Source organism: Vigna unguiculata, chromosome 11, assembly GCF_004118075.2.
Source record: "Vigna unguiculata cultivar IT97K-499-35 chromosome 11, ASM411807v1, whole genome shotgun sequence".
In the NCBI taxonomy this organism is placed as follows: domain Eukaryota; kingdom Viridiplantae; phylum Streptophyta; class Magnoliopsida; order Fabales; family Fabaceae; genus Vigna; species Vigna unguiculata.
Window position 1 is genome coordinate 40019137 of NC_040289.1, and position 18384 is coordinate 40037520.

At 30.4% G+C, this 18384-nt stretch overlaps 2 protein-coding genes across 2 annotated transcripts; one reads left to right on the forward strand and one right to left on the reverse strand.

The window, feature by feature from the left end:
• The first annotated feature begins 3482 nt into the window (after nt 1-3482).
• On the forward strand, nt 3483-11739 carry LOC114169695 (NAD(H) kinase 1). The gene is made up of 11 exons (XM_028054960.1): nt 3483-3729; nt 4334-4484; nt 4584-4703; nt 5534-5718; nt 7317-7430; nt 7578-7672; nt 8224-8330; nt 8517-8590; nt 9326-9404; nt 9548-9855; nt 11155-11739. The coding sequence occupies exons 1-11, from the start codon at nt 3703-3705 to the stop codon at nt 11461-11463; spliced, it is 1569 nt and encodes a 522-aa protein (XP_027910761.1). The 5' UTR covers nt 3483-3702; the 3' UTR covers nt 11464-11739.
• Nucleotides 11740-13982: 2243 nt separating this feature from the next.
• On the reverse strand, nt 13983-17151 carry LOC114168134 (protein RETICULATA-RELATED 4, chloroplastic-like). Its single transcript, XM_028052868.1, has 8 exons — nt 16474-17151; nt 16320-16388; nt 16027-16158; nt 15868-15921; nt 15709-15753; nt 15165-15304; nt 14466-14591; nt 13983-14368 (listed from the first exon to the last, which is right to left on the reverse strand). The coding sequence occupies exons 1-8, from the start codon at nt 16984-16986 to the stop codon at nt 14332-14334; spliced, it is 1116 nt and encodes a 371-aa protein (XP_027908669.1). The 5' UTR covers nt 16987-17151; the 3' UTR covers nt 13983-14331.
• Nucleotides 17152-18384: the final 1233 nt, after the last annotated feature.

Here is an 18384-nt window from a genome sequence, read left to right on the forward strand (position 1 = left end):
TTTTTTTCAAATTACATAGTTTGAACAAATTATATAACAAACATGTTAGGTTGGGTTGGGTAGTTGGTGTGGTTTGGTTGACTATAAATGCGTGAATTGCGTTTTGCGCGTAAACTCCACTTTTCTCTTTATTTATTTTTTTCCTTTTTTTTCAAATCAAATGTTATATTAATAGAAATAAAAAAGAAATACAGAGAAAAAAAATCCACTCCACTATTTATAAAAAATAATAAAATAATTGATAATATCACATTAATATAATATAATATAATATAATATAATATTATATATATATATATATATATATATATATATATATATATAAATAAAGTAATATTAATTGTACCGAGTAGTTTGTTTGTGAGTAATTAATATTGGTAAAGGAAAACTTGATATATCCACTTTAATAAGTTTCTTTCCAAATCCTTTAAATTTTAATAGCAGCTTAATAGAAAGAAAAAAGAGATAATTGATATTATAGTTTAAATAATTTTTTATTAATCATTGTGCTTCCTCTAAAAGGAAAAATAGAAACTTTTTTAATAAATTTATTCATCAAAACTCGTGGTATATTTAGTAGAATAACTATGAAGCAAAATAAAATGAAATTATTTATAATATAATTAAAAAAAATCCTACATCAGTTTATCTAAAAATAATTTAATTGTTGTGCTAATTTTTATTTTTTGATTGTTATTAAAGAAAAAGGTCACATATGTATTTATACTAATTACTATTATATATAAACTAATGTGACTGACTTCTATAATAGTTAATTTTAAAATTACATGATATTTTTTTATTGACTTATGTAAAATTTATATACTAATATTGTAGAAAAACTGAACTTATTCGTTTATTAATGTCTTTCATATATTCTAACATTATATACTATACTCTAAAAATAGTTTATGCCCAAATAAAATTAAATTTTATGCTTTTATTTCTGTTTTGATTAAATAAATACGTGGGTATATTTTGAATATTCTCTTTGATGTATGTAATTGAACAATCCCATAGAATTGTATTTTTTTATGGTGATGTTTTAGATTGATGTGATTGAAAATGGTTTAAATGGTAATTTATTTGACCAAAGTATAGTGTGTCTATTAAGTAGTTAGATTATTAATGGAAAAAAGATGTTTTATATTTAATAACTTCAAAATCACTTATATATAAAGAAGATTTTTAGGTTTGAAATTCATTAAAATTCATGTATAAACAAAGTTAGACACATGATAAATGATTCTCGATACTAATAAGTCACTCATCATTTAAAAGTTAAATTTAAACGTATTTTATATTTTTTTTTTCTTTTTCTATTCTCTAATATACTTTTAAAGATAAAATTTCGACAGGACAAACAATATATAAAAAAATATCATTTTATTTGAGTGATTCGATACACATTCTCCATATATGTTTTTAAAAAGTCACTAAGTCATAAATTTAAAATTTTTAATATTTGTATAAACCTCAAGTAATTTTGATTTCATGTTTATTCTAATAACTTTCAAATTTTAAATTCCTAATGTACATAATATTAATTTATCTTTATAATTTGACATGCATAAATATTATAATTATCATCTCTTGCGGATTTATTTTTAGAAACACAAAAATATTTTTATTATAATTTTTAAATATTCTGAATATTAATTATAAATTTATAACTTTGGGAATAAATTTTCATCCCCATGAACATCTCGACTTACTTCTAAAAAACGACATTCAATTCAGTATTTATTTCAGAATAAAATGCAATTCATACAAATAAATAAATAAATTTCATGAATGATATTTATGAAAATGAAGTTTTTAAAATTCTTTTATTAATGATTGGGAAATAACTTTTCCTTCACGATAAAAGATTTTCATGAATGATATTTTAAAGAATCAGAATGTCAATTTATTCCATGCTTATTGGGAAGAATGATTTTTTCAGTGCAAGATCCTCAACATACTTTTAATAATGATATTCTTAAAATTATTTTATGCTTATGCAAATGAATGATTCTTCCTTTACAAAATCCTCCTCAACAAAATTATCACTTATAAAAAGTAAATAATCTCTAATGGCATATAATAATGCCGAGGTACCAAACAAAAATTGTTTTAAAATATTTAAAAATATTTAAATAGTACAAATTGAATTTCATAATTGTCTTAAGATTTTAAGAAATAAAAAAGGAAAAGAAGGTTCCTAATGATGTGATAGGACTTAGCTACACACAACATCATGCAATAACATAGATTCATTAATAATTTTAGTTAAAGAAGAAAGGTATTTGATTTTATCATTCATTAATGTAGTGGGTTTGTGGTCCTCATTTCCAAAATGTCATTAATTCCTCAAAATGATTAATGAATAAAAATAAATTATATATATATATATATATATATATATATAAAGTGTATATAAGTCTTTATTTTAAACTATTAAGTTACAATTGTACAAATATATTTTTTAAATATATTTTTATTTTCAACTATTAAGTTACAATTGTACAAATATATTTTTTAAATATATGTTAAATATACATGATTTATTTCACTTTGACCTCATCTTATTTTAATTGGTCTGACTTGGAGATGAATCGGTCCATAAATATTGAATGTTAGATATTCAGGATTTTTTTTGTTTATATTTATGTTCTAAATGTATCTTATTTATATTTTTTAAATTAAAATAATTATTTTAGTAATTATATTTTTAGTAATTATTTTCTAAATTTAATTACTTTTTTATTTAATCACTTCTATACATTTATTGAATTTTTTCAATTATAAAATCATTTACAAACTAAAAACATCTATTTACAATAAAATTATAAAAAAATTATATTTACAATAAAATTATAAAAAAAAATATGTGATGCATATGTTCTCACTAATAAATATCAAAGTGATTAATAGAATAATAAGTTTTTTTTTTTCATTTTTCATTACTAATATTTTAATTGGAAAGGTGCAAAAATTGGTCAAAATTTAATTTTAGTCTTTATATTAAGTATTTATATATTTGGCCAATCTACCTTTAAATAATTGAAGTTCTTAAAATTGACACCAATCATCAGTCTAATTCTTAAGTATAAGTTAAATTATTTCAATTTAACAACCAATCTTAATTTAATATATAATAAGCATTAGTCCAAAAGACTAAATAATTTTTTTTTGTGTGAAGAAGACTAAATTTATTGACTCGTACAAACTTGACTATAGACGAAGCAATTATTACTATTATTATTTTTATTCACAATATCAAGAATTGAATGAACTGATAATATTAATAAAAGAAATAAAATTAATATGCATGTTAATATGGAAGCACAGATTAATTAATTATTAATTAACTAATTAATTGCATTGCTATACTCACAAAATATTATCTATCTGTAGAGAGGAATTAATTAGTCTTGTAGTAATTAACTTATAAGAAAAAGAAGAAAAAAACAAAACAAAAACCTGAAAACCCCACTGTTTCTGGGTTGTTCGAAATTTGAACAAAAAGTTTAATCTATTATACAGAAACAGCATGTGCCATGCGTTGCGTTGAGTTGTATATATATGAATATAAGTAAACAAATTTGAAGGTCAAAATTCTTCAGACACTTTGGATTGTATTGTGTTGGAGCAGAAACGAGACAAAGGGATCCCAATTATTCGTCTTCCTTTGTTCTCTGTCTTCTCCATTTCCCTCTAATGGCTCCAAACAAGCTCAATTCATCGGTAATTTAATTTCTATCTTCGTTAATTTTTCATAATCTTCTTAATTTCAGCTTCAATTATGTTTTTTTCCTTTGTCTTTTAATCTTAATTGTTGGTTGGTTCGCGTCATGAATTGATAGGGTTTTTCTTCGCTGGCAAGTTTGCTCATTAGGATGCTTTGTTTTGTGTTTATTTTGAGGTTTGGAGTTGTGTTCCTGGAATCTGGGAGCCGGGGAATCCTTTACTGTTACAATTGGCTACAATTTTCAAACTATTGCTTTTAAGGAAAATGAAAGTGGGGGTGTCCAAAAATGAGTTAGAGTCAAAATTGGCCTTGATTTCCTTCATTACTTGTAGGATCAGCGTCTAGTGGGATTGCTTGTGTTAACAAAATTTATTGATTGTTAGGTGGGATTAGTTGTAAACCACTACTCTTCATGGCAGTCTGTGCTACCTTTATATCTCTCTGACACTGAGATGTATCTGCCAATATGAATACCTACTGGTCATTTGCATGTTCATGCTTATAATCAAACAAAGCACGACCGAAGTTCACATATATCAGAATTTGTGACAAGTGTATACTTCTTGTTTTTGTGACTTTTGCCTGATTTACTTTATGCAGCAGGGAAAGACTAGCATGTCATGTTCACAGGCTGAGAATGGTTTTGTCAATTCCTTTTCTCTATTTCCTGAGAAAGCAGTGGAAGAGATTCTTCAATCTCCCATCCAGGGATCGGATGACCATCTTATAGAGTTCTCTGAAGCTTTAAGAAGTATGATCGTATTCTGTTCAAATTATTAATATCAACTGCAACAAGACATGATCTTGATGCAAAGATCTTTGTCCTTATTTTGTCTTGAACTCCTTCTAGCTGTTGCAAAGGCTCTCAGGCAAGTTGCTGAAGGGAAAGCTTCTGCTCAAGCTGAGGCTGCTGAATGGAAACGTAAATTTGAGCTGGAGAGGGATCGGAATCTGAAGTTTGAACATACAGGTTCTAATAACTGAATAACTACAAGATGAAGAGTCTTTATTTTTAAATTTTCCATTCTGTTGTGGTTGTTATTGGAAAAGGAAAATAAACTATCTGTTTTTGACTTAACTGTGATCATGCTCTCTTATACTTGTTGATTTATGAACAATTTATTTCTTTTTTGTCAATTCTATTCTCGTATTTCAGTTACTTTCATTGTATGTTACTTTTTATTATCCCTTTTCATACCACTCATCTTATCCAAATTTGCTGTCTCAAGTATTTGTTCTATGCAATGGAATTTCTGTCTTTTACTGATTGGAATTCAAGTTAGGTGTATGTGCTGTTTAGAAGTGATGAAGCGTACTTTTATTTTCTCGAAGAGAGTACTTTTCCGGTTTCATTTTTTGTTCTTGTATGTTTTTACGGTTGAAATCTTTTGCTAAATATGTAGCTTTGTTCATTGCATGTTTTCAGTGTGTGTTCATGGTCATTCAACTGATGAAAATATAATACCCCTATTTTCGTAAAGTTGCAAAAAAGTTAGTTTGATGATCTCAATCTTGACCTCAAGGAAGTAAACAATTAAATATTTTGGATGTTAAGATGTACCTTCTAAGCTTCTGACATCTACGAAGGTCCCACCGGCAATACTGAACGTTTTTTAAGATATGGTGATTGAAGCATTAAAGTGAATGCTAGAATTTTCTATTTTTCCATGTCTTCTATATTTATGTTTCCATGTGGCCTATTTCATTATGTAGTTTCTATCTCTTCAGCTAAGTGGTGTTCTATCTATATCTCAACTTTGGAAGTTTGTAATTTCTGATTGCTGTTTGTTTTTATTGCAGAAAAATCATGTTTTGAGCATCAGGTTGATCTTGATGATATGAGGACAAATAGCCCTGCCAAACAACCTACATCGTGTAATGTAGCTAATGGACAGTCTGGAAAATGTTGTTCGAGGAATGGTATTTGCTCGCATGAGGTTCTTAAGGATGGAACACCCACTTCTGATTCCAAAATAGTCAAAAAGGTATTTTATAATTCCGTGATCGAAACAAATTGGGCTATATGATCAACCCGACACAGTCGGGTGTCCTGTTGATATTTTATATTTTGAAATATTTGTGTCTCAGTGCAAGTGTTTGTCTAGCCTTATATTTTTTTACATTTCTCATGTTCAAACATCCATAAGACTGAACAGATTATGATTCTTCAGAACAGCACAAGCTGTTGAGCCTTTACATTCAAATGACAACTGGGTTAACTATGTTATTACTGGTGTATAATTAGGGAAATTACTACTAAATTTTTTTGTGCACCTTTTTCCATGACATCATGCAAGTACCATCACCACATGTTTTACAAAATTTGTCCTACCAGTAACTAATTCATATCCGAGTAGTTTTCTATTTGTAGTGTGTCAGTTAATCTTAACATTACAAACCCAACCTTAACTAAACAACAAGAAAACCTTGTCTGACTGAGATTCGCTACATATAAATCACACAACGTCTTTTGGCTTTGCTAAAAGTCAGAGCTTCAAGACTACTATCTATCTTTAGATCTCCTTTGACAATTTATTCCAAGCTCCTTTTTCATCTCCTCCTCTGTACAGGACTAAAAATTGTGCCATATACTCTTCTTGCCAGTGCCACTCATGGCCAATTTTGTGCATGTCCAAACCGGCTTAAATCGGTTTTCTATCATCTTTTCCTCAATCAGTGGCTACACCATTCTTTTCTTGTATATAACCACCTGACCTTTCTTGTGTGGCCACACATCCATCTTAATATTCTCATTTATGCTACTTTCACCTTCCTCTTATTTTGTCCCTTTAAAGTCCGACACTTACTATCATATAATATAGTCAGACCTATAGCAATGCAAAAGCAGCTTGCCATTGAGTTCAGTCGGGACTTTGTGATCACAGTAACCCTTGATGCTGATAGAACATAAATTTAAATATCAGAATATCAGAGAATGTATGTGGAATTTTTATTATTGTTTAAATACTATATTCCAATCATTCAACAATAACAGAATTAGTAAATAAGTCCCAACATAAAAGCTGCACTGTAAGGAATGGAGGGATGCTAGAAGGACTTGCAGTCGTAATTTCATTCCTGCCATTGCACCTGAGAAGGAAGGGAATACTCAGAAAGGGTTTGAGAAACAGAGAGAAATCTGAGAGGAGAGAGAATTACCACAATTTGCCTACCTAACAAAATCTTGTACCGTGATATTTGGTATTCTCTTTCTGTTACTCTTCCTTGGCTCCACAATTTTCGAATTGGTTGCCACTTGTCCTCCCTTTGTAACTAATTTGGGATTTGTCTTTTTGTGCATAGACCTTCCATGTCATCAGTCTTGTTTTTCTTCCTTCAGATGCCTCTTTCTCTATTTTATGCATCCCACAAGTATCTTGCGATTGACATCCTCATTAATTTCTACATGATTTTGTATTATTTATTCCATATATTTAAACTTAAAAGTCTGTGCTAAGGCACCTTCTTCTATTTTTACTTACAAATAATATTCTTTTATCTCCTACTAAATTTGCAATTCATAAGCTTCGCTTAGTTGCTGCTTAAGCTAATTAGTCTTAATTTATTTCTTTATTCTGAGCAGGCTTCATTTAAACTTTCATGGTTCTGCAAAGATGATCAAAGTGACCAGTACAAACATGACATTGTCTCTTTTGAAAGAGGAAATATAACCACTGCTCAGCGCAGTAGTAAGCAGGTGTTTCTTGTTGTGGGCGATTTGATTTTATTGCTCTTGTGACCGATAATCTTGTCTCCTTTTTTCTAAACTTTGTTGTAATGCTAATTGTAAATTTACAATGGCTATACTTGTATATTGTCTAATTCAGAAGTTTATTTATTTCAGATCTCTTTGAAGTGGCAATCATGCCCACAGACAGTGCTCATATTGACCAAACCAAACTCAGTTTCAGTTCAAATTCTGTGTTCTGAAATGGTTAGGTATGAACTCTAATATATTGTTTGTTTTAACGTTTGGTTCTCCCAAAGTTGGGTTTTCCTTAATACAATACTGATTTTAGATTGAAACTCTTCATGAAAGTAAGGATTATGCTGATATGGAAATTAATTTTGATCATAGATCTCAACTCATTTTACATTTTTATACAAAACTTGATACATTTGATGGTGTCTGTCATTCATATTTATGCACATGAAAATGTGATAGTCTTAACTTTCAATCATAATGGATGGTTAAGATTCCATTCTCTCACTAGATTCGTGCAAAATATAAGTTAGCCTAACTTTTCAATTCATTTTTGTGAGTTTGATGTGACTAAGTGAAGATTGTTTATTTTCAAGTTTAACTCCAATTCTCATTATGTAGTATTATTTACATCTATCCTGTACCTTTTTAGCCTTCGATGTATTTGTCTTTGGTTCAAGTGAATAACCAGTTATACAGAACGGAAACTTTATTTTGATTTTAGCATTTCAGCTCATGGCAAACCTTCATTTAAATCTACTGTGTGCTTCTTTTTTATCATTCCCAGATGGTTGAGGCAACAAAAGAATCTACACATCTATGTAGAACCACGTGTCAGGGTTGAGCTTTTGGCAGAATCATCATACTTTAACTTTGTAGAAACCTGGAATGATGGTAAGCAATTAAATTCATAAAAGGACAGTTTTCACTTAATCGCCTTCACAAAATTTTCTGGCTTGTACACCAAGGTGTGTGTGTGTGTTCATACAATATATCCTTTATTATTATTTTCATAAACTATTTTGCATACTTTATTTTTCTGAAAATTATAATTATTTGAACAATGACATTTTTTTGTAGACGAGGAAGTTTTGAGGCTGCACACTAAGGTTGACCTCGTGGTAACTCTTGGTGGAGATGGTACTGTTCTATGGGTACGTGAGATCAATTTAAATTAATTTGCCATTGTATAAAAGCAGCACAGATTTCTAATACACATTCAAGCTATTAATTTGCTTTATTTTGTCTCGGGAAAAAACTATTTCTGATCCAAATCTAGAAAGGTTCACTTTTCAAAGTGAAACCTGTCAACTTTGTCACATAAAATATGATTAGAAGCCAGAAATTATTTGCCTAAAATTTAACCAACAGGCATTGTGAACCAAAGAAACTCTTGGATTTCCAGTATTTTATCCATATTACTAATGTTGAAGTTTAAGCACTTCTTCAGTTGCTGATTTTTTAGTTTATTATTATTAGTAGTAATAGTATATATTTCTTGATGGTTTATTTTTGTGAATGATTCTATGCATCGAGACAGTTTCGAGGGAAAGATATCATGTTGAGGTAAATCTGAATAGGTATTTACATAGTGTACTAAATCACTAAAAAACTTTTTCATCCTAAGAGTATAAATTTCATTTAATTAATTACTGATCTTGGATTTGCGTAACTTTTCCTTTTGGATTGAGTTTTCTAAGAATATGATGACTGTTACACTCAGGATGGGGTATCTTTAGTACTATTAATCTCTGGCAATGGATTATTCATTCTTAAAGAGTTTAGTAAATAGATATGATACTTGGTTTTACTTTACCTGTCATATTATTTGTTGTATATTGGTTTGCTTAGGGACATTGATTAATAATGATCATGTACTAAATGTGCAGGCAGCATCTATGTTCAAAGGGCCAGTGCCTCCCATTGTCCCTTTTTCTTTAGGGTCTCTTGGCTTTATGACCCCTTTCTGTATCCTGCAACTTTTATTTACATATATTATTTAGAAGATAGATCAAGATACTAACAGAGTAACTTATTTTGTCCCTCCGGACCTTTTTATTATAGTATCTGTTTTCATTTCTAATTGGAAACTGGACTTAACCATCCTTCAGATAGTGAACATTACAAAGAATGCCTTGAATCAATTTTAAAGGGCCCCATTAGTATCACATTACGGCATCGTTTACAATGTCATGTTATACGAGAAGCAGCTAAAAATGAATATGAAACTGAAGAACCTATGCTTGTTCTAAATGAGGTTACAATTGATCGTGGAATATCTTCTTTCCTCACAAATTTGGAATGCTACTGTGACGACTCCTTTGTCACGTGTGTGCAAGGGGATGGATTAATCCTATCCACTACATCTGGCAGTACAGCATATTCTTTAGCAGCTGGAGGATCAATGGTTCATCCACAGGTACTTTGATGAATAGCTTCTTATTCGTATGGCTTGACTGCATAGTTTAATTTTTTTTTTCTTCTCTGGTAGTGTTTCATCTCGATCGATAAAGATAATATTTTACAATGGAAATTTTGGTCAATCCTTCTCATAAATTAAAGTTTTTTCTCGGCCTTAAAATAGACAATGAATGTAAAATATTTACGACAAATGTTATTAAGGTTGAAGCCATAGATTTTCTGCTTCCTTTGTGATACATGGTATGGTGATTATCCAAAAGAAATAAATCCTTGTGATTTTAGTGGGACTTGACTGTGAAATGAATTTTACAATAGTACCTTTGATTTGCTCAAGCTTTTAGGGGAGCTCAGTGCAATGAATTTCAGTTTTGGGAGGGAATTATGTAGTGCCAGTATGCCACTTGTTTCAGAGGAAATTATTGAAGGTTGTTATAGTCTCCCGAATATTTCTAGAATTGTTAACTGAGGGAAAAATAAGCAATTTGGAAGAAACAGTTGTAGATAAATGAACACTGTGTTTTACTTGGACTACCTTCCAATCGACTCTTCCCATGGTGTGAAAAATGTAAATTTGAAAATTGGGAGAATAAAATTGAATTTGAAAATAAGCAAACTTTATTTGATTGATTTTCTATTTTTCTGAATTAAGTGTCTCAAACAAGTCAAAACTAGAGAATGAAAGTAGAATTCCTTTGTGAACCAATTGCATTTAAATAACATCTACTAAATGCCAGTTCACTAAAAAGGTATCTTCAATGTCTCGGAATGAAATCAGCTATATTTGTTGAACTGCCATAGAAATCTACTCTGTTTGAAGTCACATTCACATTAATCTTACTGTTCCAATGACATCATCACGAAGCTAATCGATTTATTTCATTTTAAGATTAACTATGTTTTTGGTCACCAAGTGATTTGATTTTTGTCTATCTCAAACTTTGATCCTGTTAGGACTTCATCCTTAATAAATGCATGGACGCAGTTCTCCTGACCCAACCCAACGGTGTTAACTGTTAATCATGCTAACCTTTTAAAACGTTGACTGAAGAGGAACTTGCGGATTGCTTTTAATATATGGTTTGTCGTTTGTCATGTCAGAAAACAGTTAACGCTGTTAGACGAAAAGAATTTCATCCATACATTTAGGGACCTAACAGGATCAGATAGGAACAAAAGTCAAAATTGTGTCATAATTTAAGGACGAAAAACATAGTTAAACCTTCAATTTACTTGTCTAGAACTAAATATAAATATAATCATTCTCCACCTCCATCTGAAACTGAGTCTTGAATTGCAGGTTCCAGGTATTTTATTCACCCCAATATGCCCACACTCTCTATCTTTTAGGCCAATGATATTTCCAGAGCATGTGACTTTGAGGGTGCAAGTACCATTCAACAGCAGAAGCCCTGCATGGGCATCATTTGATGGAAAAGACAGGAAGCAATTAGCACCTGGAGATGCACTGGTTTGTAGCATGGCTCCATGGCCTGTTCCTACGGCTTGTTTGGATGATTCTACAAATGATTTCTTGCGCAGCATTCATGAAGGTCTCCATTGGAATTTGAGAAAAACACAATCATTTGATGGCCCTAGAGAAACATGACATAATCTCTTTATCCATCTTTCTTAGTGAACCTGTAGAGAGCATTGTAGTTGGAAACTGGCTAGTTTCTTCATCAGCAATATCTAGAAGCAACTTCAATTTTAGTTCCTTTTCTATAGTTATATATAGTTATAGTTTAGAGTAAATTATTCCCCTCTTACACCTTATCCTCTCTTATTTTATGATGTATGTATACTCACTCCCCTTGAGAAAGAGATGAATATGGATTATTCTTCAGTTCATTTAAATACGAATAAACCTTTTAGTAATAGCTGATGGATATTTTGCCAAAGTATTTTTCAATGATGGTTTTTATTTGCCACCACTTTTAGTAGGAAGAGAAATTGGGTAGACAGAAATTAAAAAAAAAATGAAAGAAAATTGGTGACGTATAAAATGTAAATTAAAGGAATTTGGTTGAAAAATTAGAAGAAAAAAGAGAGGAAAGATGGATATAACCAGATGAAAATTAAAGTCGAAAAATACATCTGAGAATTACTCTATTTTCATTAACTTTTACTTTCATTTTACCAAATAATTAAATATTATTTTCATCACTCTTATTTTCGTTATTTTACCTTATCTTTTTCATCCAACTAACTTCTTAGTTTTTTGAAAGGCACAAAATTGATTTTAAGTCTGTATAACAATGAGTGAATAAATATAAAAACTTATCTCCGAACCCTTAAAATGTTCAAAATTAGTCAACAATTAAATGAAAGGATACTATAATTAAATAAATTAATATATTAGATAAAAATATATACTATAAAAACGTTTTAAATGTTATTTTTTCGCAATACATTTTCGAAATCAATATATCACTTCTGTACTAAAATGCAATTACCAAAATATACTTTTGTGACTGATAAAAGTGAAATAAAATGAGGAAGAGGGAGACAGCATATAGCAGCTATAATAAAGTGTTTATGAATTCTCAATGGACATTCACAGAGAAGAAGAAAAATATAGTTTTTTTTTAGTTAAATAAATTTAAATATTTTTACTTTTGAAAAAGCAAACGATATAATTATATTTTTAATTTGTGGTAGACAAAGTTAATTTTAATTTATTAAAAAAGTTCAATTTAATTTTCTTTTTTTAGTGAATATTTATTAAGCAATAGATGAAAATAGAACATTAAGTGGAGCTTTTTAAGACTACTCTAAATATCCACTTATAGAAACTCGTATATATAATTTAAAATTAGAAAATACATTGATTTAAACAAAAAATACAAACATTTTAGGCTATTTCGGAGATATATAATAACTCTAAAAAGTGACTTTCAAAAAATGTGGCCAAGTGTTCATTCTTACAGCCACTAGATGAGAATAAATACTTTTGTGAATCTGCTCCTCTTTATATTAGCACTCACTTTTTATTATTCTTACAAAACAAACACGCCTTATTTATTTATAATTCTATACACTTCCTTAATCACAGGCTTAAGTGTATTTGATTTTTGGTCCTATGCTATGTTTAACATGAACCTTTTTTAATGTTTTTTTTTTGTCTTAAACTTAATCTTTCAATTTTTAATTGTAACAATCAAGTTTCCTTTTAATTCATATTTCTACATCTCAAACTTTAAAGTCTAAAATCATCTTTTTCCCCATTTCAAAATATTTATAACCTAAATTCTTTAAACTCTTTCAAAGGATTTTTCATCCAAAATTTACCTATTAAGATACATATTTTTCTTGAGATAAAAAAAAAATTCCATTCCTCTCATATTTGAAACACTAACCCCTCCATTTTTAAAAAAAAAGCACCAAATTTACACTAATGGAACTTTTTAACATCTTATAATAAATATTTAAAGTTAACAAATAGGGTCACCAAATTTATTCTTGTTTGGACCATTGGAATCTGCAATCACTTTTCCTTTTTGGAGGTACGTATTACCTTTTCAAGACAAATAGACAAAGCTAAAACTCTCTTTACCAGAAAAAGCCTTTTTTTACTATATTTTATAAATTTTGCTTGGATAATGATGTTTTTGTTTTGTCATCTCTGTAAAATTTTCAATTGTTTGAGTTTTTATCCCAACTTTAAAAGTTTCCATTTTTGTTTATATTTCTGCATATTCTAAACAGGGAAATTCTAAATTTCCTAACTCTCATCTTATTCATCCTATTTTTGGAACCCGTACATGTCTAGACAAACTCATAAGGACAGAAAAAAAAAATACTGTCTAAAAAAAGCAAAAACAAAGCATGGACAATGTTACAAAGATAAAAAAATCAAAAAATCCATGAATTCATTTTATTTATTCTCTTTAATTACATCATATATGTTTCATTATCTATCTGTAAATTGATATTTTGTTAAAGTTGTAACAAAAAACAATAACAATAAGTATTATCATAGAAAGGGTTTGTCATGAAATGATCCAAATCCATGAACAAGACAAATTAGTCAGAAAAAAAAAATTCATCTAAAGAGAAGGTATAGCTGTGATGATTCTACCAAATAAATATACAAAGAATTAATCAAAATGTATGCTAAGTTTGAAATGATAGAGGATTCTTGTGTTAGCATAAAAAAAATACTTGTTTTGTATCTTGCAATCACAAGATTTTCAACTTTCATCAACTGTCAAATCAAGTTCTCATAACAAAACTAAATTATTTCAAATCCTCATCACATTATTGAATGAGGACACACTTGTACAAAGAAGAATACGCAGAAAGTGCTCAGTGATGAGCATGTAAAAATAGAGAACGAAAACCTATTGAGATAACAACCCTACAACCAAACCTCTGCAGAAAAAGAAACATGTTTCTGATGTTTACTACTGAAGCAAATGAACATCTAGAGAAAAACCTAACGAAAGATCCAAGTCATGTAATCTTGGTCTTGAGCCTATTGAACACCTATCCAACGAGCATAATCCACCCACCTGTCAAGGAAAATCACAGATCACACACAGCATGAATCAGTGGCAACAAGCAAAAACTCTTCCAAAAAGTAATCAGAAAAGGCATGAGATTTCTTACAATAGTGAACCCAAATACGTGTTGCCAGTTCGCACAGCAAAACATAGTGCACTAAGAATTAGCTTGTGCTGGTGCAGCATAGGTTCCAAAAGCCTCTGCTCAATAATTCCAGCAACTACTTGATACCTGGCAGCAAAATCAGATTCTTAGTAATCGTTTTAAAGAACAGTTGATATTCAATTACTGCAGAAGAATGAAGTGGTGAGAGAGAGCATATTCTTATTGCAATGAAGGAAACACTGATGATAACAGACTTTTATACGGCAAAGAGAACAGTTTACAAAAGTGAACTTTCTTTAGAAAATCATGCAGCATAAATTGTGCAAATACCACTTAGAATCATCTGCATTTTGTAACTTTTTCAGTAGCTTTACTAGTCTATTGGATGTTGATTATCATAGTAAAGAAACATTTAAAATACGACCAGAGAATAGGACTCATCATGATATATTGACATGCTTGACCACAATGAGTTAACATTATGAACAATGACAAGCAACTGATGTAAACTATTTAACTATGGTTAGGTAGCCCTCACATTATAGTAATATAGATGACAATGATTCCTTTAGTGGTAATTATTTATAGAAAAAGTAGAGAAATAACTTTTCTAAATCTTGTTATAACAATTAGTGGAACAATACAGATGAATAAAGGCAAGAGCAAGTTCGAAACAAAAGCCACAGCATTCTTTTTTACCTGAGGTTGCTAGAAATAGACATATAGACACCATAGGCAGCACTGGTAGACAATATGGGAACATTTTCAATTTCCCCTTCAGAAGATTTTTCAACTGCTTTCTTTGCATTGATTAAGGCATTAGTCATAGCAGTACCAACCTGAAGAAATACAAAATAGAGTACATATGTTAGGATCTGAAGTCAATTGATTCCGGTCACATGTAGAACATTCAAGTCAAAACCAATTGGCAGGATTATTTATTAAAAGAGAAGGTTGTATTGTAATACACAAAATGAATCCATGGAAAATATTAATGCAGTGCTAGCTCTAACTAGGATCATGCTCATTACTCAGAGGAAAAAACATTTAAGACTAAACTCTTTCTCCAACTCTCAAGTAGTCAAGTTTTGTAGAAGGTAAATGAGAAGACTGCATCAGTCAAATCAGTTGCCAAAACTTGAAAGGAAGAGAGGATCAAGCAATGCAAAATCTTTATAAACAGAAACTTCTCAAACCACAAAAAGCACAGGAAAAATTTCCAGGGAAGACAAGAACTACTAACCAGTGATGAAGCAGTACCAACAGCAAAAAGCTTAGACCCATTACGCTGTGCAAGTAAACCACATTACATACAGAAATTAGTCCCGGGAAACGAAAGGAGCAAACTTGGATTCAAATTGCAAGATAAATAACACAGAAGTTACCAAATTGAAGCACATACCACAATCGCACCAATCCTCTGTATCAATGAATATGATGTCCCAGAGAGAGCAACCTGTTGAAGGAAAACAGGAACACACGAGATGAGATACACAAACACAAACTTTTGATAGCAAAACCATGAAAGTAATCAAACCCTATTGGATATATTAACAAAAACCTGAAAAGCATTATCAGGGCAGCCGTGGAAAAACTTAGCAATAGGCCCTGCAGTGCCTGCGAGTGGTGGTCTAAGCGCAACAGTGGGCGCAGGAAGATAAACCAGCATGAAATCTGCAATGATGGCCATCACCTAACAACAAAAAACAACACATGCAAAAAGGGATGTCACTCAAACCAACATTTCAATCCACATTTCACACAAACCAACACAAGATTCAATCTTGAATGTCGAATGTGTTTACAACACGAGAATCAACTGAGAAAGAAAAAGAAAAAAAAAAAAAACAGTACCACATCGGCGAATACGATTTCGAGCTCGTTGAAAAAGTTCTCTCTTCTCCGATCGTACTCAGCAGCAGTCTAAACAAACACACCACAACGCGAAGTTATACAAATTGATGTTGAAAGTGAGAGTAGAGAGAAGAGAAAGAGGGAAAAGAGAAACCTTGGTGAAGACGCCAACGCCGCATTCCATGGCGACTTTCGCGAGAAACAGATCATCGGCGAGGAGACGCTCTCTGAAGCCGGGGAACTGAAGCAGCCATCGGAAGAACGCGGATTTCTCCAGCTCCAAAAACCGCGTCACCACCGCCGCCGGAATCTTTCCCTCCTTAATCGCCGTCGCCAAATCCGCCGGCACGCTGTCCAACGCCCTCCCCGCCTCCACCACCACCATTAAAGCCTCGTTCTTTCCCTCACTGCTGTGTTCCTCGTCACCACCGCCGCCACCATGACCCCCGTGTCCGTGACCACCACCATGCCCACCACCGTTTCCTCCGAAGGATCCGCCGACAGAAGCTCCTATTGTGGAGCACAGAGGGAAAAAGCGATCCGCGCGGCGGCGCGGGAAGCGGACGGTGAAGGAGGAAGAAAGGGTAAGTGAAGGAAGGGCTTTTGAAGAAGAAAATGAAGATGAAGAGGAAGTAGGCGCAGTGAAGAAGGAGAAAGCGATCGCCATTGTTACTGGTTCAGTTCTCTTCACTCCTTCTTCTTCTTTTTTTCTTCCTCTCCGAAGAAACAGACACAGAGGTATGAGTGATAAATACTAGGTATGTGTTGCTGTTGATGTTTTTGGCTCTGCAGTGACAAAATTTAATATTCAGACAAAATTTTGGCTTCTCCCTTTGCACTTGAAGAAGGCGATGGGCGTTACTTCTTAGGTTTTTTTTGTTCCCATTACACCATCATTATTTTTTATTTTTATTTTTTCTAAATTTCATCATTCCGAAAATTATTTTTACCTTTTTTAGATTTATTAATTTTTTATAATATTTTCTTTGGTAAAAATATTTTTACTAGGTCCTCTTATCACCATCCCAAACCTAACAACTTTCCTTTTTATAACTTTTTTTTATTTTATTTTTATTTTTTCATAAAGTTTACCAACCACTAACCAATAAACAGTATCTTTCTCATTCATTTGTCGATCCTCCATTAAAATATTGCCACCTTCAGCATAAAGACATCTCCTTTTTCATATTTTTCATAGTTAAATATTTTTTTTTAACTTTTTTGTTTAATGTCAAATGAAAAATGAGATGTAAAAGTATGTTTTTTTTTATTTGCTTTGAGCTTTGAGTCTTAGCTCGTCTAGTTAACTAAGTTTTAAGCATTTAATGACTTTTTTTAAATCAAGTTTAAATTTCAGAAAATATTTATTTATATTTTATTGTCTTGATTGATTTGAAATGTTCTAAATGTTGTAATATATGTTTCAATTACCGTGATATATAAGAAAAAAAAAGTAAAACTTACTTAAATGATTAAGAGATTTAATTTGTTAAGTGTCTAATGTAAAAATATCAAGATTTAATTAAGTTTCATTTTTTTTAGTAAATTTAAGGATTTTTTTAATTGAGTTTTAAATAACTTTTTTATATTTAGTTTTCAAAATTTTCATATTTTTTAATTAAATATTTATCATTTAATTTTTCTATTATATAGTTGAAAGGGCAGTTATTTTATCTTGACTACTTTTTTTTTTACTTATTAAAAAATGTGAATAACATTAAAAACACGCCGCTTAACTAATTGAAAACGGACCCTAAAGAATATAAGTAAGATAACAACTCAGTTAACGGAAAGATTAATCAATAGAAACTCAATAAAAAAATAAAATAACTATTCAACGGACAAAAAAATTAATAATGTGTTAAAATTAATTAAATTAAATATTAAATACTTAAAATAAAAGTAATTTATATGAGCTTTTATATCTTTTTTATAGTGTAATTATGATCGAGATTTCTTAACCATTTGTGAAAACTGATTATTGTGAAAAAAATTAAATATTGCTGGTTTATTAAATGATTGATCTATATTCTCAAACTATTCGATAAATTATAAAATGAATAAT